We start from the raw sequence: 22,904 nt of genomic DNA, 5'->3' as shown, positions 1-22,904 counted from the left end.
AGAGATTCTCACTAAGGATTTTACCCAGGACTGAGCATCAACTGGAAGTTGGAAATCCTCCAGAGGATGCATTAAAAGTTTCTATTTTCCAGAATAGAACAACTTCGGAGTTTTGAGGTAGGAGAATTGAGGAAAAAAAAAAAAGTGATTTCTTTAGAGATTTTGTGTTACACACTAAAAGTGCATAGATTTGTATTCTAATGTGAGAAATCATCTTTCCAGTCCACCTTCTCGTTCATGTTTGCTGTAGCTTTGTCCTATAAGAAGTCAATGGACTTCTTTCTTCCAAGTTCTGCTTTTGCCAAATGTATTACCCTATTTTTGTGACTGTCAGTAATTGCTTTTTTTAGGCAGATGGACCATATTTCTCTAATATTCTCTTCATCCCCTCTCCGCACTATAAAATTGTAGGTAGTCATGCTGGTCCTTTCTTCTGTTTGTGTGCTCTGTTATTTTCTTAGGCTAGACTGCAGTGTAAGTAATTCAGAGACATCACTAGTATGAAAACAGTATTGGAATAAAAATATTTTGTCTCTTGGAGTATAGAATTTAAGTACCAGTGCATAAATAGAGATCAGAAGCAGAATGTCTATGGAGGCTTCTAGGTGGGAATCAAATGTGGGTTGAGCTTTTAGCATATTGCTGTATGACCCATTTGAAGGAATGACAGCAAATCACCTAGCTGCTTTCTTGCCACTCATTTCAGATGATGTAACTTTGCAGCAGTCTGGTACTTGCTTCCTTTATTTACTTTGAGATTACTGATTTATTTTTCACAGCCACCTGGCACACTGGGTAGCATCATGTGGCAATGTAAACTAATAAAGGAATCTGTAGGAATCAGAAATCCTAGCTTTATGCAATAGCCTTACAGCACGTGTTTTTTGGTCACCCTGTTAGTTCTCACCAGTGTAAGCCCTGTTGTATGTGATCCTTGATCCTGCTGCAGCCTCAGTTCTGGAATAAAGATTGGGACATTATCTTCAAATTATTTGCTTTATTTTCTGAATCATAGTAGCAAAAAAACAAGGAAAATTAAAGTATATGCACAGTGTCATATTATGGAAACGTAGCCCAGAGTGGCTTAACACTGATGAGCAGCTCAGCACCACCATGTAGGACTCTCACTCCTGCTCCTCAAAAGCACAAGGGGAGAAAATATGACGAAAAAAGGCTCATGAATTGTGATAAGGACAAGGAGAGCACTCACCAATTACCATCATGGGCAAAACAGACTCAGCATAGGGAGATTAATATAATTTATTGCCTATTGATAGCAGACTAGAGCAGTGAGAACTAAAAGCAAACTAAAAACACCTTTCCCACTCCATCCACCGTCTTTTATGTCCCACCCCCAAGTGGTGCAGGGGAATGGGGAATGGGGGCTGCAGTCAGTCCATAATACTATGTCTCTGCTGCTTCTTCATCTTTACTCTCTTCCTCTGCTCCAGTGTGGGGTCCCCCCATGTCATGCTGTCCTTCCGAAATTGATCCAATATGGGTCCTTCTCGCAGACTTCAGTTCCTGTCAAGAACTGCTCCCACATGGCTCCGTACCACGGGGTCCATCCATCCCCCAGGAGCAAACTGCTCCAGCACGGGTCCCCCACGGGCGGCAGCTCCCCCCAGACCCCCTGCTCCTGCGTGGGCTCCCCTCCACAGGCTGCAGCTCCGGCCCAGGACCTGCTCCTGCGGGGGCTCTCCATGGGCCGCAGCCTCCTCCAGGCCACATCCACCTGCTCCACCGGGGGCTCCTCCACGAGGGGGCTACAGCGTGGAGACCTGCTCTGTGTGTGACCCATGGTCTGCAGGGGGACAGCCTGCTCCACCAGGGGCCTCTCCACAAGCTGCAGGGAAACTGCTGCTGCGTGCCTGGAGCACCTCCTGCCCTCCTGCTGCACTGACCTGGGGGGCTGAGGGTCTGGTTCTCTTTACATTATCTCACCCCTCTCTCCCAGCTGCTGTAGCCCAGCACTTCTTTCCCTTCCTTAACTCTGCTCTCCCAGAGGCCCACCCAGCATTGCTCATGGCTCAGCTCTGGCCAGCAGCGTGTCCCTTTTGGAGCAGCTGGAGCTGGCTCTGCTCTGACATGGGGCAGTTGCTGGGCTCTGCTCACAGAGGCCACTCCTGCTGTGTTCCTGCTGCTAAAACCTTGCCACCTAAACTTGATACCCAGTGCCATACTGTAGTCTTGATGTAAGCATACTGAAGAGCCTTCCCATATAACATTTCCTGTTGATAGCAACAAAACAATGTAATACTGAATGTAGATGATACTGGTGAAAGGAATGACTAGGGGCAATACATTTATTCGCCTATTTCTGAGTGTATTTTTTTCCTCGTGGCTTTTCTGCTTGAACATAGTGTCTAGAAAATTATTTTTTTCCATACTACTTGGTTTTGAATTAAGTTGTTAATATTTTTTTCTGGTAGATATTCCTCTACTCCCATCTATCACATCTCTGAGTCTTGGTGAAAATGAAGAAAAAAGTGGACCTTTTGTTGTGCACTGGCTAAACAATAAAGAACTCCATTTTACCTTATCCATGGAAGTATTTTTGCAGCAACTTAAAAAGAATTTTGAACACCATTCTCCTGAGACAAATACAGAGGAATCTAATCAGATGGACAGCAGATCAGAAGAAGGTAAAAGTCTTATCATAGACAAATGGCTTTCATTTTACAAAGTAATGTGTTCTTTCATCTTGAGTGGGAGGCAATTTAGAATGTAAGGAAGCAGACAGATTGCAGTATTATTTCTGTGAATTTCCTTCTTTCCAGTGGAAGTACGTAAGTGGCTCTTAAAAATGTGTATCTACAAATTGTTTGCTTTTTCCAGATATTTTGAGTAATTTACGCTGAAAACTAAAAGTGTATTGTTTTGACATGCTTAGGGAAGCTGATATAATCATAGAGCTAAGCTTTCTAGTTTTCAGTGTTAACCTAATTTAAACAGCTTTATATTTATGTTAATCGAATACATAATGTTAGACATGGTTGGGAGATGACTGCTTTTGTTCTGCCTATGCATACAAAAATAGACATTAAATGGGGAAAGTCTCACTTAAGTGTCTGGTGAAATTATGGAGAAGATTATTCTGGAATTTAGTGAAAAACACCTAAAGGACAATGCAGTCATTGGTCAGAGCCAACATGGGTTCGTTAGGGGAAGGTCATGTCTAACAAACTTAGTTTCCTTTAATGACAAGATCACCCAGCTAGTTGACCAAAGAAAGCAAGTCGATGTAATCTTTCTGGATTTCAGTAAAGCTTTCGATGCTGTCTCTTAGAGTATCCTTCTGGACAAAGTGACCAGAATACAGTTAGATAAAAGCATGATATAATGGTGAGCAATTGGCTGATGGGTCAGGCCCAGGGGATTCTTGTAAATGGGGTTACATCAGGCTGATGACCTCTCGCAGTGGATTTCCCCAGGGCTCCGTTTTAGGACCGGTCCTCCTCAATGTTTTCATAAATTATTTGGATGAAGAACTTGAAGGTTTTCTGAGCGAGTTTGCAGATGATATCAAATTGTGTGGAGCTGTTGACTCTGTTGAGGGTGGTGTGAGGCCTTGCAGAGAGAGCCGGACAAATTAGAGAGCTGGGCAATCACCAACAATATGAAGCTTAAGAAGAGCAAGTGTCGGATTCTGCATCTGGGAAGGGGCAACTCTGGTTATACATACAGATGGGGGGGCGAGATGCTGGAGAGCAGCCTCACAGAAAGGGATCTGGGGGTTTTGATCAACAGCAAGCTGAACATGAGCCAGCAGTGCGCCTTGGTGGCCAGGAGGGCCAACTGTATCCTGGGGTGCATCAGGCACAGCACTGCTAGCTGGTGAAGGGAAGGGATTGTCCCGCTTTGCTCTGTGCTGGTGCGGCCTCTCTTTGAGCACTGTGTGCAGTTTTGGGCACCACAGTATAAGAAAGAAATAAAACTCCTAGGGAGTGTCCAAAGGAAGGTAACAAAGATGGTAAAGGGTCTAGAGGGAAAGATGTATGAGGGTAATCTGAGGTCACTTGGCATGTTCAGCCTGGAGAAGAGGAGACTGAGGGGAGGCCCCATCGCAGTCTACGACTTCCTCACAAGGAGAATGGAGGGACAGGCACTGATCTCTTCTCTCTGGTCACCAACAGTAGGTACCAAGGGAGTGGCTCAAAGCTGCAACAAGGGAAGTTCATACTGGATCTCAGGAAAAGGCTCTTCACAGAGAGGGTGGTTGGGCACAGAAACAGGCTCCCCAGGAAGTAGTCAGAGCACTGAGCCTGTTGAAGTTCAAGAAGCATTTAGACAACGTTCTCAAACACAGTCTGATCTTTTTGGGGTGGTCCTTTGGGGACCCAGGAGTTGGACTCAATGATCTCTGTGGATTCCTTTCAACTAGGATATTCTATGATTCTATGAAAAAGTATAAATATTTCAAATTCAAGTGCAAACTAAGTTATTTCAGTTTATTAGTGGTCCACTAAAGAACTTCTGGTTAAAACTTTCATTATTTTAAATTTGTGCTTGAATGAGTGATTTAGAAAAAGGTTGAAATGTGCTTCAATGCCTGAATGACCTAGCTTGTTAAACTTTAGCTTTTAAACATATTTTTGTGTTCTAGAGGTTGATGAAAATGGAGATGAACAAAAAGGAAACCAAGAGAAGAAGGAATTGGGTGATGAGAGAACTACTTCAGCATCAAGCCTTGTTCCTTTATCTTCTGCTATTGTTGATCATGAAATTGAAGTTCTGCTTTCTGAATGGAGTAAAAATGCTGATATGCTATTCAGTATACATCCTATGGATGGTTCATTGCTGGTATGGCATGTGGACTGGCTAGATGAATACCAGCCTGGCATGTTTCGACAGGTGCAGGTACTTTGCATTTTCTGGATTATGTACTTCTGTGTACAGAAAAGTATGTTGAGAAAAGAACTTTAATACTTGCTCTTAAAATTTTAAAATGCTTTCTTAAAATACCTTCTTTTTTAAACTTCCAGGTGTCATTTGTCTCACGGATTCCTGTTGCATTCCCAACGGGTGATGCAAACTCTCTTTGCAGAAGTATAGTGATGTATGCATGTACCAAAAATGTTGACTTGGCTATTCAACAAGGCAAACAAAAGCCTCCTGGCCTTACACGATCATCATCTATGCTTATCTCTTCTGGACATAGCAAATCAACCAACAGTTTAAAACTAAGTATATTCACACCCAATGTTATGATGATCTCCAAACATGCAGATGGATCTTTGAACCAATGGCTAGTGAGTTTTGCTGAAGAATCTGCTTTTTCAACTGTACTCAGTATTTCACATAAATCCAGATATTGTGGACACCGTTTTCATCTTAATGACTTGGCTTGCCATTCAGTATTACCGCTGCTGCTTACAACCTCACATCACAATGCTCTAAGTTCACCAGATGTTGAGAATGCAAAACAAGCAAATGATTCTTTAAAGTCTCAGGAGTCACCGTTAAGACTTCAGAGTAGAGGCAATGCAAGTATAACATCCCAGGATCCCAATGCAGTTTACAGTGAACTTATTCTTTGGAGAGTTGATCCTGTTGGGCCATTGTCCTTTTCTGGTGGAGTATCTGAACTTGCTCGGATCAATTCTCTCCATGTTTCAGCTTTTTCTAATGTTGCATGGCTGCCCACTCTTATACCCAGTTATTGCCTTGGTGAGTTCATTTTCCTGAGTTGTTAAGTATTCTAGAATAAAAGCAATATAGGCTGGTAATGCTATTAAGTAGGCAGTGTAGATATACGTATATATGAATAGGTTGAAAAAGAAATGTTAAGCATGGATCCCTTATTTCACATATTTTCAAGCTGCTTATATTTTGTAATTGTGTATTCTTGTTTAAAGAATTGCTGGGGGGTGGGGGGGTATGCCGCCTTTTATATTTGATATTTTAGGGGCTAATAAAGTCCAGCTGTTAGATGCTAATGTGTACTTTTGATTACAGAATGTGGTGAACACTTAAAAGCAGAGGTAGATTTTGCTCTAGTTTGCAAACCAAATTCTGATTTTCTTTTGTATTCTTTGGTTTGGTTGCTAAGCAACACTTTGTAGTTCTTGCCTGTGAACAGAAATAAACAAGACAGAATATTTCTCATTCTGTATTTCTTTCATAAATTTTAAATTTCTTCTCCTCAAAACAGGGAGCCAGTTGGTGTTTAAATTCGAGTACTTTGTGCATTTATATTTTTCAGGTGCATACTGTAATTCTCCAAGTGCCTGCTTTGTGGCTAGTGACGGACAGCATTTGAGGTTATATCAAGCTGTAATAGATGCTAAAAAACTTCTGTGTGAGCTCTCCAATCCAGAAATTTCTGTAAGTGAAAGCTGTCTCAAGTTTTTGAAGGTTGGAACTTCATTCAGTAATAATAGTTAGACTTATTAGAAACTAAGCTGGTTGTCAAGAATTTTGCAGATTATGATAGTTCAATTCTGCTTGTAAAACCGTAAGATAAAGCTTTTTAGTGTTGTAGACATACTGCAGTTGAGACAATGTTTCAGTTTAGTGAAGGAATCGTAAACTGCTATATGTGAGGCATTCTAGATGATGGCTTTTGAGATGGCTTTGTAGGTTCTTGCCATTTTTTAATCATCAGAAATAAAGTGGCTCTCCATAAAACTAGGAATGTTTTAGTATTCCTGGTAACTTGCAGCTGGAGTATTTTTAATGCTTTTGTTTAACATTTGCTTAGATGTTGTATCTACTCAGCAGTCTGTGTTGCAGAAATAGACAAAAGAAGCATCTCGTTTGTTTGTTTTTAACAGAAATATGTTGGTGAAGTTTTTAATATCATAAGTCAGCAATCTACTGCTCGCCCAGGATGCATCATTGAACTGGATGCCATCACAGAGCTTGTAAGACCTTTATATGTACTCATTTTATACCATAACTACCTTGCTCAGAAAGTGTTAACAATAAAGGCTACACCTCTAGCTGTCTTTCAAGTAAAATTGAATGTTTAAAGATTGATTCTGACATACACTTGCTTTTGGTTTCATAGTACCTGGAAACAAATAAAACATGAATAATCAAAGTGTATCTTATTGAGAAACCTTTTTTGTTTTGTGTAACTTAGCAATCAGCTCAAAAGCTCACATGTTAGAGAGAAACCTTAAGCAGTGCACTCTGATGTTCACTACTTGTGTGTATCTTTTACTTTCTTAGCATGGCAGAAAAACACAGTTGTTCCATGTTTTTCAAGAAGACTTCATTTTAAATAACCGGGAGAAGGAGATACCTGAAAAGAAGAACTATTTAGCAGACTCTGGTAAAGAATTCTTTTTTCATAAAATATTGAAGACAAATATTGTATGTGTATTCCACAGAACTTGTATAGGTTTTTGCATCTTTCTTTTAAGGTCTTTGTACGCTGAAGAAGAAATTCTAGTCTAATGAAAGTCATGGGTGTTTCACCTCCCTGGAGGGTAGTACTCAACCAAATTTTAGACAAGGTAGCTTTGTAAAACATTTTGTGGCTGATGCTGTTCTTACAGGAGGGGAAAGTGTTTGAAAAGTAGAACCTGTATGATGGGTATGATATAGTATACCCTACAGCAAACTTATCTGCGTCCTTTCTTGAAGGTTCTTTACATACTACTTCTATGATAAATGACATGCCAAATAAGCAACCCACCCAAAAAAAGACAACTTAAAAATACAATGCTGTGAATAGTGTATAGATATTGCATAGTTATGGTTTTAGAGGTTGTCATTCTATGCGTCTTAAGGTAGCTCTGAATTGCCTTGAAATAAAAGTATCAGTTTTTGTTGGTGGAGTTGGTCAGTAGTTTTGACATTTAGGCAACTCAGTGTTGTTTTGTTCAGTTCCGATGTAATGATTTGGAAAAAAAGGGTCAAAATAAAATTACAGCCTGTGATACCAAGTCATCTGCGGTGGTAATGGAAATGCTAAATAGAAGGAAGGAAAAATAAGGAACACTAACAAAATGTTGTGTAATATTGGCACATGAAATTATTTTTTGGTAGAAGACAAGGGAAACATACCAAGAAAAATGATCTGAACTGTGTATACAGTGCTTCCTTCTGAATTAGCTGTTTCTGCTCAAGGACATGTGGAGTAATGGAGATAATTTGTCCTAACTCTCGGTAGTGGTCAAAATATACAAATGGGATGTTGGAAATTAAGAACAGAGTAGACGAAAAAGAAGTGTTGTGCTAAAGCATAGATTTGTTGTGCATTTGCATGGAAGCTCTTCAGTCTTGGGTGTGCATTCTGGAAGTCTGTATGGGCTTCTGCCATGAAAGAAATTTGGCTAAATTTGCCCTTTAATACTGTGAATTAGAAGTATGCCATTGACATATGTTCTCATTTCAAACTATCTAATACTTAAAAGCACATCAGTTTTAAGCCTCTGCTCTTTCCTTTTTAGTTAAGCACGTAAGTATTTAGCTCATACTGTTTTTTTAAAAAGAACAGTACCATAAGCAGCCCTGTGTGAGACCCACAGGGCAAATGTAGTTTATCCTTGATCATGTTTTATGTAGATGCATGCCTAAAAATGCAATTGTAAAGAAGGGTTGGAGGAATCCTGGAGAAAAGATTATACGTGGTTGTATCACTAAATTAACCATTCTTGCTTGGTCCTAATAAGTTTACTTCATTGCTAAGGAGGGAGAATGTCTGGGTGCACCCTCCAGAAATGGGCTGCTACTGATAACAATTCATGCCTTCTTCTCTTAATGGGTAGTACAGCAAATAATTTCTTAGGAAGAATCCTTTTTCCTCTTGTGTGTTCTAGACTATATAATCAATCTTGGCTGGATTATGATGGATGAACCTATTCGTTAGACCAAGCTGTGACTTTCCCAATTGTTGACATGTAATTGTTTCTGTAGATGTAACGTGTGTAGTTTTTGTACATTAAACGTAACAGCTGTACTGGGTCAGGCCAAATCTCTGTCTAGTTCACTGTCTCAACTCTTAGAGTGGCCAGCAACAGATACCTCTAAGAAAGTGTTAAGAGAGCAACCCATTAAAGGTGAGTAGGTAGAGCTGAGTGCACATTCTGGTACTTAGCTTTAAACATATGACAAATATTTTAACCGCTCTAAAAGAACATAGTGACTGTTATTAATGTGTGTGCCTATAATTGCAGGGGCTATTGCTTTTGATAAAATATTGATAAAACTAGTATAATCAGGTTGGATATATTCAGACTATTGTATTTGAGTATCAGCTGACAGTGGTTTATTATGATTACTTGCTAGCTGGCACATTTAGTTCTACTTGGAGTTGAATAATGCCTAAAGTATTCCTGTTCTGATTTTTATCAGGAAACCAGCAGAATGGATTCTCTGAAAAATTCTACTTAATAGTAATAGAGTATACTCAAAACCGTTCGTTACTACATATGTGGCACTTACACTTGAAGTCAATTCCTGTCTCAGTAGGTAAGCCCATTTCTGTGTAAGTTAGATTTAAAAAAAAAAAAAACCAAAAAACAAACAAACAAAAACAAACAAACAAACAAAAAAAAACCAAAAAAACCTCACTCTTGTGAATGTATCTGGTAGTCAGAGTATTTGTATTTTAAATGGCGTTTCAGCTTTTTGTGAAGAATCTACAATTTTGTTACAATCTTTCATCACAACCCATTCTTCCTTGATCACTTCTTAATTTTCAGAATGGTGAAGCTTTTGAATTCATCCTGAGCCCTAACTTGTTAGTTTTGTGTATTTGAAGGGCAAACGTATTTATCTGGTTTTAATAGAGCCTAACAGTTCAGATGCTTTGCTTCTTAGAAATTTGTGTTCTACACAAATAGGTGTATATAGGTAGGTGTTTATAGGTAAATTATATTGGGCTATAGTGAAGCACCTAAACACGAGAGATTATGATTACAATTCTGGAAAAACTCTGAAGTTCTGAAATCTCTTGGTTCTTTCAGACTACAAAACTACCACAAAAATTATAAAACTAAGTACACAAAGATTATAAGGAAACAGAAATCCAACATTCATCACATACTGGACAAACCTGTTACAATGCACATTTCTGTGGTTTAAACCAAATTGTTATTTATCTCACTGTTGCCTTCACAGGAAGAATTTTCAGTTACTTTAAGTATTATTGCAGTTAATAAATTTTTGAGATAACTAAAGATTCGAATTTTCTAATCTACTTATATGGTGAGGCCATTACTGGGAAGGTTTTTTTTTTTTTAAACCAATATATGTTTCAAATTCATACTTACACTGTTGGGTTTTATTAAAAACTTTTTTTTAAAGTAATGAAGTATTCATATGACATAATCTCGAGATCATACGTTTTAAGTGAATTTTGACAGAACTTTTCTGAAAAAATACTTTCCCCCAGTTTATGAGGTAAGACATGGAGGTCTGCATTTAATTTTCTCTTGCAGCAGATACTCTGTGCCTCATGAAGCATAAATTTCCACGGAAGCCCACATACCTACCTCTTTCTTTTGCAGTTTTGCTGTCTCTGGTTAGAGTTTGATTGTTTTAAGAGTTTAAGAGTTTCTTGTTTAAGAAGTTCTAAGCACTTCTAGATTTATGGAGTGTTTGAGGTGTGCTACAATTTCTCTTTACATCTGAATTTGGGAACACTTTTCATTGACAGGAAATTACAATTCTTAACATTTTATCTATCTTCTTGGAACTTATAACATGAGTGACACTGATAACTAGACTCTAGTTAAAAGAAATTACTGATATTTTTTTTAACTAACAGTGCAAACTTTTTTAGGTGAAAAGGTAGACTCAAATACACCTGACTTAACAAAACAAACAGAAGAACTGTATTCTTCACCGGATCCAGAGAAGATCCAGTCACCTTTCAATCAAAAGTATCAAGCCTGTAGAGCAAACCTTCAGAGCACCAGCTGGCTTACTCTCTCTTCAAAAATGGTGTATAGTCAAGAGTTGAATTTGCCAGAAGGAGTGGAGATAATAAGTGTTAAGCCCTCAGCAGGTTTGTGATTTTTATTTTTTTTATTTCTTATTATTTTCAGAATAAAGTGTGGAATTCTTGCATTTCTGATTTTGGCTTAAAATAGAAATGAATAGTTTGGTATTTGTTGTTAAAATTAAAATACCTGTAGGTAGATCTAAATGGTTTGCTAAAACCTGCTCCCCTGACTTTTTAATCTGGATCTTGGAAATAATACCAAAATAAAGTTTTTTGTGAAAGGCATAACATTTATTTAAACCCAGATTCTGAAAATGAAAGGAATTGTAGAAAAAAAAATAGTTTTAAAATCATTCATTAATTTTTGGTGGGATGTACACTTAAAATTTAAGGTTTCTATCAGAAGCCTCTCAAAAAATGTTTTGAAAAGATTTTTAGATTTCTGAAAGAGAAATGCTTGTCTGTGTGTGAAACACAGACAATGTCTTTCCCATACAATGCAAAACTAGCACCTAGAGATATTAATATTCAGATTTAAATCATGCAATTTAACTCCTTTCTAGAGAATGAAATGGAGACTAATAGTAAAATAATTTCACAGGATTTTTTTAATCTTGTAAAGCTCTGAGAACAACCCTTTTTACGAGGAAGTACTGATATCTGTTTAGAATAGTAAAATGGTAGTGGAACAAAAAGGTCTTTCCTTTTGGCTTACTTTTTATTATTTGCCCTAATAAAAATATTTAATTTTTAGGACATCTGAGTTCCTCTTCCATATATCCTGTTTGTCGTGCACCTTATCTGCTGGCTACTTCATGCTCAGATGGAAAAGTTCGATTCTGGAGATGCAGGGTGACCACTGAATCATCGGCTTCATCCATGCCAGAATATAATGTACAGAGTGATGCTACATATATTTGGGAAGAATGGCCATTACTGATTGAGGATGGACTTCTTAGTAGTAGTGCTATTACTGTTCCAGGAAGGCCAACTGAAGTTAGTTGTGCACACACAAACCGATTAGCTGTAGCATACAAGCAGGTAACACCTAAAAATAGTCACCTTTCTCAAGACTTTATAATGCATGTTAGCATTTTTGAATGTGAATCTACAGGGGGTTCTTCCTGGATTCTAGAGCAGACTCTTCATTTAGACGAGATAGGCACAATGTTAGACCCTGCTATTAGTATTGATAGTAATTTAGTGGCATATAACAGACAAGAAGTTTCTTTCTCTCACGGTGGGAATGTGATTCCCAGCACTAAGCACTTGGTACACTTAGATTGGATGTCTAGGGAGGATGGTTCACATATCCTGACAGTAGGAATTGGATCAAAACTTTTTATGTTTGGCCAGCTGTCTGGGAAAATGCAAGAACAAAATGGTAAGGAGACTGTAGCAATCTCCCATAGTGGCAGTACTACTGTAAAGGCGACAGCTCTTTCTAGGTTTGTTCTACTGCGTTCTGTTGACTTGGTTTCCTCTGTAGAGGGGTCACCTCCTTTTCCAGTCTCCTTGTCATGGGTACGTGATGGCATTCTAGTAGTTGGAATGGATTGTGAAATGCATGTCTATTCGCAGTGGCAGCCTCCTGCCAAGCAGGAGCTAATTAGTACAGATTCCTACAGTGGAAGTATGCCGTGTATAACTAGCTCAGTGAAACAAAGCCAATCAACTGCCTCAGGTCTGCCTCCGCCAAAGCGAACTTTGACCAGATCTATGACCAGCCTTGCACAAAAACTTAGTGGGAAAAGATCTGCCTTTGATCTGTCTGCTGAAATGGAAGACTCTGGTCTTTTTGAAGCAGCTCATACATTATCTCCCACTTTACCTCAGTACCATCCACATCAACTGTTAGAACTCATGGATCTTGGTAAAGTACGTAGAGCAAAAGCCATTCTTTCCCATCTGGTGAAGTGCATTGCTGGAGAAGTTGTTGCTATAAATGAATCTGAATCTAATCATGATAGAAGACTCAGATCTCTGACCATCAGTGCTAGTGGAAGTACTGCACGAGACCCCAAAACATTCAGCAAAACTGAGACTACAGACTATATCGAAATAGACTCTGTTCCACCATTGCCCTTGTATGCTCTACTTGCTGCAGATGATGATTCATCTCATTCTTGTTCAGAGAAGTCAAATAATCAAAATAGCCAATGTAAAAAAGATATGCCCAATGACAGTTACGAAGATCTCTTTCAAAATTCTGTTGTAAGCACAGATGAACTTGTAACTTTTGATGCAGATGAAGACAGTGCAAAACCAAAAGTCATTGATCTTTCTCAATATAGCCCAACTTACTTTGGACCAGAGCATGCTCAAGTACTTTCTCGTCACTTGCTTCATTCAAGTTTGCCAGGTCTGACTAGGATGGAGCAAATGTCATTGATGGCCTTGGCAGATACAATTGCTACCACCAGTACTGACATTGGAGAAAGCAGAGACAGAAATCAGGGTAAGCTGTCCATTCCAAATTCTATATATTATTGTTCGTAACCCTTTTTGGAACTTTTCTCTGTTACTTTGAAATACTACTATTAAAGCTTGTCATAGTATAGTGTCTATGATTTACTGTGCCATCACAATATTTACTGTTTAACTCAAGTTTCTGACTTCATAAAATGAAATTTGCTATTGCTAACTGTTAATGGCAGTGATATTTCATTAATCTGCCTATGTTAACTTTTCTGATTCACTTTTGAAGAGAACGTTGTTAAGAGACAACATTGTTAACAGCCGATGTTTGCTCCATTTTGTAGAGAAATGGAGAAACACAGGTTTTTTTTTAAATTTGGTAGAAACACTTTTGCCAATTCTTGCACTCAGTTGAACAAGTAACTTCACAACTTCTTATATCTGAGATTTTCGTCATGTATTAGTGAAAGTGTTAAGGATTATGCTAATATATTTGTGAATTTAAAACATCAATAGTTGTAGAACTAAGATATTTCTTCTGTTAGAGACCCGATGGCTATTTTTAACAGTTTCTCTGAAGTGCATACCAAAACATTTAATTGCAGGTGGAGAAACTCTTGATGAGTGCGGTTTAAAATTTTTATTGGCTGTTCGGCTTCACACATTTTTAACAACGTCACTTCCTCCTGTACATCGAGCTCAACTGCTTCACCAAGGTAACTGACATATTTTCGGGGGGGGGGGGGGGGGGGGGGAACGTTACTAAATGAAGTAGCTGTACACATGATCGTATGTTATTGACATGTCTGTCCAGATTCAAGGTAATCTTGTTGTTCTTAAAAACAAACACCACTACTATTATTCAGTCCAAATGCATGCCAGACTGGAAGATGTCTGCTGTATTCTAGACGCAGGCATTAGAACTGAAGTGTTTTTTTCTAACTCTAACAGTTTTGTAGTTTTAATTTTCTTCTATTTCCCCAAGAGAACAGGCTCTTCTGTACTTCTAGTACCATGTTGTTCCAATAGCCTTCTGCAGAAATAACAAAGTAGAAAATACAGAGTACTTATTGTCTTAGGTTTTTAGTACTTTTTTGAAAAAACAAACAAACAAAAAACTTTTATTAAGTCACTGAATGCTTTTTCATACACTTAGTGTAATTATCCAATGAACTATTTTAAATAAAGTTTTCTTTGGTGTAGTTTTGACTAGTTCCAATCAGATATTACAAAATCAGATTTGATGAGGACTTAACCAAATTTAAAGGGGTGATTGTGATTATTTCTTCACCCTTTTATTAGCCTTCATAACAGATAATCACATTTTCAATCTCATGGCTTGTTATTATTCAGCTGTATATGAGCTTGGACCTTGCTAGGACTGCCACAGTACATTACTGCTGAGTTAGGTCTCTCCTAGTACCCTTTTAGCTGAGATGCATTGCTTCTACTGAGCTCAGAAATTTATGAGAATTAGAAGCAGCTGTAGAGGTGCAGTTGAATCTGTCTCTGTGCAAAGCAGTCACCTGTGGTCAACCCTGGTGTTGCAGTAATCCATAACTAGCTTTTATGTTGATTAGTAAGTGCCGTCTTCCTTATGTCATGGCTTTTGTCTTTCAGTGTTCTTTTGTATCTCTGTTCTCAAACCTGTTTTCTGCTGCTGTAATCTTCACTTTTTTTCAATCCAAATCAAAATAATGAAAACTTTGAAAAGTTTAATCAATACATTACACTTTGTGTCATGGCTAATCTTAATGCCACCCATTATAATTTGAGTTTCAGTCAATAACTGTTCTTTGCAAACTATCTAAGCAGTTTACAAGTTGAAAAATTGCTTTCATCTGTATAAACTTTCTTTAATATTTAGAATGTAAATGTTCTTAAATTTCTGCTATTTCATCATTAATGCACTTAGAAAATGAAACTTAGAAAGTCCAAAATGAACGATATAGCCTTTTTATCTTCTCTTAACCCCTACCTCCTTGAATGTATATTATGGATTACTTTATTACTGATTTTTTTTAAACGGTTGATTATCTAGGCTTATCTACTAGTCATTTTGCCTGGGCATTTCATTCAGTAGCAGAAGAAGAACTACTGAGCATGCTCCCTGCAATGCAGAAAGGAGATCCAACATGGTCGGAACTCAGAGCTATGGGTATAGGATGGTGGGTTCGAAATATCCATAGCCTGCGGAAATGCATAGAAAAGGTAAGCACAGTCTTCTGAAACAGAATTGCAAAACTTCAAATATCTGTTCTCTGGTATTTACCTTCTGCTTATATGGTTTGAAATTTTAAATATGTTCAGGATTACTGAATGCTTCATGCTGTATTTGTTATGAATATGGTTTATTGTATGAATGTGCAATTCTGTATTCAATATTTTTTTATTAGGTTTCAAATTCAGTGTGAAGTACATCTTGGGCTTTTAGAATCTACATTTCGAAGGTGTAGCGTACAGTGCTTATGGTGGATGCTCAATACACAGGTTGAGCTAGTTTTTTTTATAGCAAGGGCCTCTCCTAGGTAAGGAAACAAGTTACAGGGAAGATTCTCATTAGAAACCTATTAGAGGTCAGGCTAATTAAGTTATTGTTCATCTGTCTTGCAAACTGATATATTTCCATGGTAACTAAGCCTTCTATTGCTTTTCTTTGTTTTTAAAAAATCTGTACTTGAATTGTCACAGATGTGGTAATAAGCCTAACCTCACTATCAGTTGTTTTAAGCTCTTGGAAGAGCCAAGTGTGTTGAGCTAGAAACTGACATTCACAAGATAATTTGACTACAAAGCACAAAGTGGTAAAATGCATGTCTCTACTTCTACTGTTCAGTCTTTAGCAATTAATCATCACTTTGTGGAAATTACCTGCCTTGCATTTAAAAGAAAATTGAAGTTTCCTGGGCCTGCATTTAAGGTTATTTTACATGGGTCTTGGACTATTCTTACTTCCACTTATCCCTTTTTCCTTTTCAACTTCCAAAAATAATCTCCTGTAAACTTTTCTCCCGTTGTGACTGGTCCCAGTCTGTTGTTCAAGTCTCCATGTGTTCTTTGATTACCGAAGCAACTAATAAGTTAATTTTGTTTTGATTTTAGGAACTGATTTCAGGTGTAGGCATTCCCATTTGATCTGTCAAAAAGCTTTTAGAACTGGAAGACCATTAGCTTAATGGTATAGTTAAGTCACAGGGCTAAAATATCATTGGCCTAAGTGAGACATATTGGGACAGCTTGCATGCCTGGAGTGCTGTGATAGATTATTACATAGTTTTCAGGAGGGATGGGCAAGGAAAGAGAGGAGGTGAGATAGCTATGTATGTTTGGGATTGCTTTGTCTGCATGGAGCTGGGTAATGGTTGAATGTGTATGGGTAAGAGTAAGGGGAAAGACCAATAAGGCAGATATTATGGTGGGAATCTCTTATGGACCTCTGAACCAGGACGAGGAAATAGATAAAAAATACTCTACAAACAACCAGAAGTCTCACAATCGCTAGCCCTTGTTCTCACAGGGGACTTCAGCTTCCCAGATGCCAAGAGGAAATAAAGTACAGCAAAGAGGAAACAGTCTGGGAGATTCCTGGAGTACGTGGAGGATAGTTTCCTGACACAGGTTGTGAGTGAGCCACCTAAGAAAGGTGCCCCACTTGACCTGTTGTTCGCAAACAGGTAAAGTGGCCTCCAGCATAAAAAAGACATGGAACTGTTCAAGCAGCTTGAGAGGAGGGCCACAAAGATGCTGAAAGGGCTGTAGCACCTCTGCTATGAAGTCAGGCTGAGAGATTTGGGGTGGTTTAGTCCAAAGTAGAGAAGGCTGTGCAGGTAGGCCGTATAGCAGCCTTCCAGTACTTAAAGGCAGACTATGGGAAAGGTGGGGGAGGATTCTTTATTGGGGACTGTAGTGATAGGATGAGGGGTAAGAATATTAAAGTAAAAGATGGTAGGTTTAGATCAGATATTAGGAAGAAATTCTTTATTCTGTGGGTGGTGAGGTAGTGGACCAGGTTGCCCAGAGGAGTTGTGGATGCCCCATCCCTGGAAGTGTTCAAGGGCAGGTTGGATGGGGCTTCAGGCTAACTTGTTATAGCAAAAGATGTCCCTGCCCATGGTGGGGGTGGGGGAAGGGCGTGGAACTAGCTGATCTTTAAGGTCCCTTCCAACCCAAGCCATTCTGTGATTCTGTGACCTGATGTGCTGGTTCTAGGCTGTCTTGGGCATAGTGGTAATGAAATCATACAGTTTTTGATCTTTGGTGAAGTAAGGAAGGTGGTTAGCAGAACTGCTACCTTGAATTTCTAGAGGGCAGACTTTGGCCTAATTAGAGACCTGGTTGACAGAATCCCTTGGGAGGCAGTTTTGAAAGGCAAGTGTGCCATTCAAACAGGAGTCAAAAACAAGAATCCATGAATGTTAAACAGTTTTCAGGAATGAAGCCTTAAGGGTGAAGGAAAAGACTGTCCCAATGTGCTGAAAGTTGAGCCAGTGGGAGAGAAGACCAGTTCTTCAGGAACTCAGGAAGAAAAAAAGTTTGAGCTCTGGAAAAACAGACAGGTAATTCAGAAGGACTGTAGAGCTGTTTTGAAGTTCTGCAGGGAGAAAATGAGAAGGGCCATATCCAACTAGAACTCAGGTTGGCTAGTGGAGTAAAAGACAACAAAAATTGATTTATAAATACATTAACAGAAAAGGAACAGCAAGGAGAATCTCCATCCTTTATTGGATATGAGCGGAAACAGAGACAAAAGATGAGGAAAAGGCTGAGGTACTTTGAGTACTTCAAGAGGCAAAATGCCTCTTTTGCCTCTGCCTTTATTAGTAAGGCCAGGGAACTCAGCCCTCTGTGTTTGAAGATCGTAGTGAGATGAAGGTCCTATAATCCAGAGGGAAACTGTAAGTGACCACCTACATCATTTGAACATTCACAAGTTTGAGAGTGGAAGTGATTAATCCAAAGGTTCTGAAGGAGTTGGGGAAAAATGCTCGCCAGGCCACTTTCAGTAATTTGCCAGCAGTCCTGGCTGTCCAGGGAGGTCCCAGTTGACCAGGCTAGCTAATATGACACCAGTCTACAAGAAGGACAGGAAAGGAGGATACAGAGAACGACAGGCCTGGCAGTCTGATCTTGGTGCCATGGAAGGTTGTGGAGCAGATCATCTTGAATGTCATCATCCATCATGCATGGAACAATTGAGTGATCAGATGCAGCCAGCATGGGCTTATGAAAGGCGGGTCCTGCCTTACTAACCTGATCTCTTTCTGTGACAAGGTGACCCACTTAGCAGATGAGGGAAAGGCTGTGGATGTTGTCTGCCTAGATTTTAGTAAAGCATTTGACACTGTTTCCCTCAGTATTCTCCTGAGAAACTTGCTGCTCATAGCTTGGACAGGTGCACAGTTCAGTAGGTGAAGAACTGTCTGGATAGCTGGACTCTAAGGGCCCTAATGAAGGGAGTTCAGTCCAGTTGGTGTCTGGTCACCAGTGGCATGTCCCATGGCTCAATCTTAGGGCCAGTTTTGTTAACATTTTTATCAATGGTCAGGATGGTGGTTTAGTATGGAGAAGAGGAGGCTGAGGGGGAAGAACTCATCAGTCTCTACGACTACCTGAAATGTGGTTGAAGTGAGGAGTGTGTTGGTCTCTTTTTCTCAGGTGACAAGTGATAGAACACAAAGAGGCAGTGTCAGGTTGTGCCAGAGGAGGCTTAGTTTGGATATCAGGAAGAACTTCTTTGCAGAGAAGGTGGTTAAGCATTGGAATGGGCTGCTTAGGGAAGTGGTGGAGTTGCCACCCCTGGAGACGTGTGTATGTAGCCCCAAGCAATCTGCTTTAGTGATGAGATGCAGTAGGTCAAGTTGATGGTTGGACTTGATGACCTTGAAGGTATGTTCCAACCTAAAGGTTTCTGTGGTTAAATAATAATGCATTGAAGCAGTAGTAGCTTCACATGTTCTTTTCTCAGGATCCATCTTCTCACACTGGATCTGTGTTAAATAGAACATCTAAACTGTGGGGCATGGGATATCAGAAGCAAGAGGAACCCAGTCGAAGATTCTCTTAAAATCTTGTGTATGTATTTTTTTCCCCCTTGTTGAATTGTCTTCACAGGTAGCTAAAGCAGCCTTTCAGCGTAATAATGATCCACTTGATGCAGCCATTTTCTACCTTGCAATGAAAAAGAAGGCTGTGATCTGGGGACTATACAGGTAGGAGGTATCCAGGATCTTAAATGGAGTTTCTTAACAGTCTGGTATAATTTGGGGAAAAATGTTGAATAATGGTGATTAAAAAGAAACACAAATGTTACCATTGGAAACTGAGATCCAATTTAGTAACTTATTTAGAATTTGAATGGGTAGTTATTAAGCTTCTTGTATTTAGTGTGGTAATTTAGTCATTTCTAAAGGTCAGTGCTTTCAAGTTTTAGTCTCAAATCTACTGTAATTACATTCACTACTTAATTCTGATCCTGGACTGCCTGTGTTCTGTTTGGAATGACATGGATATCCTTAAGAAAAGGGGCTTTAATTATGAATTTTACCATAAATTCAAAGGACTGAATTAAGCCTGTCTTTCAAACTGGAGTTGATAATAATGTTCAACTTTGTAACCTTTCTAAAAGGTAGTTTGCAATGTGACTTGCTTTGAATATATCACCTGGGGGAAAAATAAGTTTTTCTGTGTTTATATGAAGCTAACTAAAAATACTATTAGTCTTATACTTAGTAATGTTTTTGTTAATTTATAAAAACAAAGCCTCCTATACTCCCAGTGCTCCTAGCCTCTGCATTTCTTATTGAAAATATGTGTAAAATTCTACTGACATCAGAAGAAATCAGGAGACAAAATTCGTATGATAAATGTAATATATTTTTGTTAATTATGTTCAATATGCAGGTCCCAAAAAGATACTAAAATGACACAGTTTTTTGGAAACAACTTCAATGAGGACAGGTGGCGTAAAGCGGCATTAAAGAATGCTTTCTCTTTGCTTGGCAAACAGCGTTTTGAACATTCTGCGGCATTTTTCTTGTTGGCAGGACACTTAAAAGATGCAGTGGAGGTAATAAAATAACGAACTTTTTTTGTTTAAGACTGATATATTTTCCTAACATACCAATGTATTGAGTGTGACTGAAATGCGTGAGAAATTTGCAATTTAAATTAGTATGACCCCTGAAGATTCCAGTCTGTTTGCTCTTTCCCTCTCTTACCCTCATGCATACTAATGGCATAAAAATCCTTGATCTTGATCTAGACATTTTGATTCTGTTTTAGCTCTCAGGCTAGTGATGCTAGGTTAATGGCTGATATCTCTGTAATAATATTGGGAGGGCTATCTACCATTAACTTGTTTTTGGTTTCTCTGTCCTGTCATGTATGAAGAAAATGTTGTTTTCCGTTGGGAGGTTTCAGGCCTGAAAATGAAGGCTCTTTGGCAGTGATGTGATTTGGCTCCTAGAATCCTTTCACAAAATAAAAATCTTTCCAGGTTCTGCTTATAAGACTTGAAAAACTGGGAGGGAATATGTCTTTGATAGTGAAGTGTTATGTCCTGTAGAGCTTCTGAACCTAAACATACAACTTCAAGATGTGGCACGTACACACTGACAATGAGACATTGATGCTAGCTGATTTCAAAGATCTAGTGACATGTCAGACTTAAGAAATGACAAATCAGCTCTTTTATATAATTGTTGGCCACAGCTATTAAGCCTGCTTTCTGCTAATTTTTTATGGAGTTGATACATGTATCTCAGTCTGAATGTATTCTTACCGTTTCCTGCCTTCTGATTGTTTTAACCAGAAGAAAAATTAGAATGTTTGATGTTGTAACTAAGCTTATTTTCATTTAGGTCTGCCTTGAAAAATTGAATGACATTCAGTTGGCTCTAGTAATATCAAGACTTTATGAGTCAGAGTTTGAAGTCTCTAGTACTTATAAATCTATACTACAGAAGAGAATTTTGGGAAGTGCCTTTCCTGAAAAGGAGAGCTCGGGAAACATGTACTGTGATCCTTTTCTGCGTAGTATGGCTTACTGGATTTTGGAAGATTACAGCAAGGCTCTTGACACTTTGATTAAACATTCTGTTGAAGATGAAGGAGGTAAGAATGAGTATTTTGATTGTTAGGTTGATTTTAACTATCTATTCATTTATAGAGTATTAGGGTATAGTCTGAATGTTACCAGGTACTGTACAGTTGCTCATCATTTCTAGTAAATAGGTTGATGTTTTATTTATAGTAAATGTGATGACTGTTGTTGTTATCCTGTGTTGCATGAATGGGTTCTTAATTTATCCTTTAAGTATGTGAACATCAGGAAAACAAGAATGACCCTATAGTGGTACGGCATTTCCACTGTTTTTCCAGTAGCATCTTCAAGAGGAAGAGACAAATTAACTTCAGTAGGAACTCTGTCACAACCTAGGAAAAAATTCCTGATCACAGATCACGTAGTTACTTTATACAGCAGAGCTGTGAATACATGGTGCTTTGTAGCTTTTAGTCCTTAGTAAGATTGATTGACCACACTGATAAACTGCCATAGAAAGGATTGTTTTGATATTTATGATACAAGGAAATCCACAGGGGGCCTGGAATGCTGTATGAGATGTATAATGTAAGTCTCTTAAAGTGAATTTTCTCCCTGTTCAATTGCTAGCTTTATAGACTGCTTCTATTATGCAGATGGATTATTTCCTAAAGTTAGTATTCTCAAATAATTTAAACGTTTCAAGTCCCTAGCAATTAATATAATAGGTGGCTTCTGTCTTGTCTACTGAGAGAAATTTGAAGGGGATAAATGAAAGACTCAATCACCAGACCTGTGTAAAATCTTAAAAACCAATTTCAGTAGGACTTTAATACTTAAAGGTGATTTTAGGCAAATGAGTAATACAGTGTTCAGTTGTTGCCATCTTGTTCACATACTCCTGCGTTTAATCATTTTTAAAGGTTACTAATTCTTCTTTAATCAATTTAGAGTCTCATTTGTGGTATTCTGCATTTTTTTAATTATTTAATAGGCGATCTTTTATGTACCTGTTCCTATTATCTGTAGTTTTTTGTGTTACAGCTCCTAATAGCAGAAACAGTAAGGGTATATCTCAGCTAACCTTGGCTCTTTTAAAGTTGTGAATTGTCCTGTGTTGATGCTCCTAGCTTTTCAATGATTTTCTGAACATCTGTTCATAAAGTGTCAGCATAAGATGGGAAGTTATTTGTATAAGGTTATTGTGCTTTTGAACATGAAAATTAAATCTGTACAAGTTGCAATGCTGTATAATTCACTTATTGTATGCAATACTGATATCAGTATGTGTAAGCGTTATGGACTCCCCAGTTTTATTCAAAGTTGCATTTTGTTAGGAAGTAGTCAAAAATACTAATCAAAACCTTACTGGAAAACTTACTAGAGGACCTTTTTTTTCCCCAAGTAAAAAGCTTTAGTAGGATGGAACATCTTAATGCCAGTTAGTGGTGGACACTTCAGAAATTTATATTACCAACAAGAATGTGGTATCCTTTGACTGCAGTAGAACAGGCCTTGCTTCAAAGAAAAGAAATGCGAGTTTTT

At 38.4% G+C, this 22,904-nt stretch overlaps 1 protein-coding gene across 4 annotated transcripts in view; it reads left to right on the top strand.

Moving 5' to 3' along the window:
- Positions 1-22,904, top strand: part of DMXL1 (Dmx like 1) — a 90,165-nt gene that overhangs the window by 31,432 nt on the left and 35,829 nt on the right. For all 4 annotated transcript variants that reach the window (XM_080573574.1, XM_080573573.1, XM_080573576.1 and 1 more), the window contains 14 exons: positions 2,433-2,645; positions 4,607-4,860; positions 4,986-5,670; positions 6,206-6,327; positions 6,777-6,866; positions 7,177-7,279; positions 9,307-9,423; positions 10,739-10,963; positions 11,655-13,358; positions 13,924-14,034; positions 15,360-15,529; positions 19,430-19,527; positions 20,219-20,384; positions 21,178-21,430. In XM_080573574.1, the coding sequence (XP_080429700.1) occupies positions 2,433-2,645; positions 4,607-4,860; positions 4,986-5,670; positions 6,206-6,327; positions 6,777-6,866; positions 7,177-7,279; positions 9,307-9,423; positions 10,739-10,963; positions 11,655-13,358; positions 13,924-14,034; positions 15,360-15,529; positions 19,430-19,527; positions 20,219-20,384; positions 21,178-21,430 (4,311 nt within the window). The remainder of the gene's footprint in view (positions 1-2,432; positions 2,646-4,606; positions 4,861-4,985; positions 5,671-6,205; positions 6,328-6,776; positions 6,867-7,176; positions 7,280-9,306; positions 9,424-10,738; positions 10,964-11,654; positions 13,359-13,923; positions 14,035-15,359; positions 15,530-19,429; positions 19,528-20,218; positions 20,385-21,177; positions 21,431-22,904) is intronic.

This window comes from Anser brachyrhynchus, assembly GCF_964034855.1.
Source record: "Anser brachyrhynchus genome assembly, chromosome: Z".
Lineage (NCBI taxonomy): Eukaryota > Metazoa > Chordata > Aves > Anseriformes > Anatidae > Anser > Anser brachyrhynchus.
The sequence above is the reverse complement of the archived record's forward strand: the minus strand, read 5'-3'. Positions and strand labels throughout refer to the sequence as shown.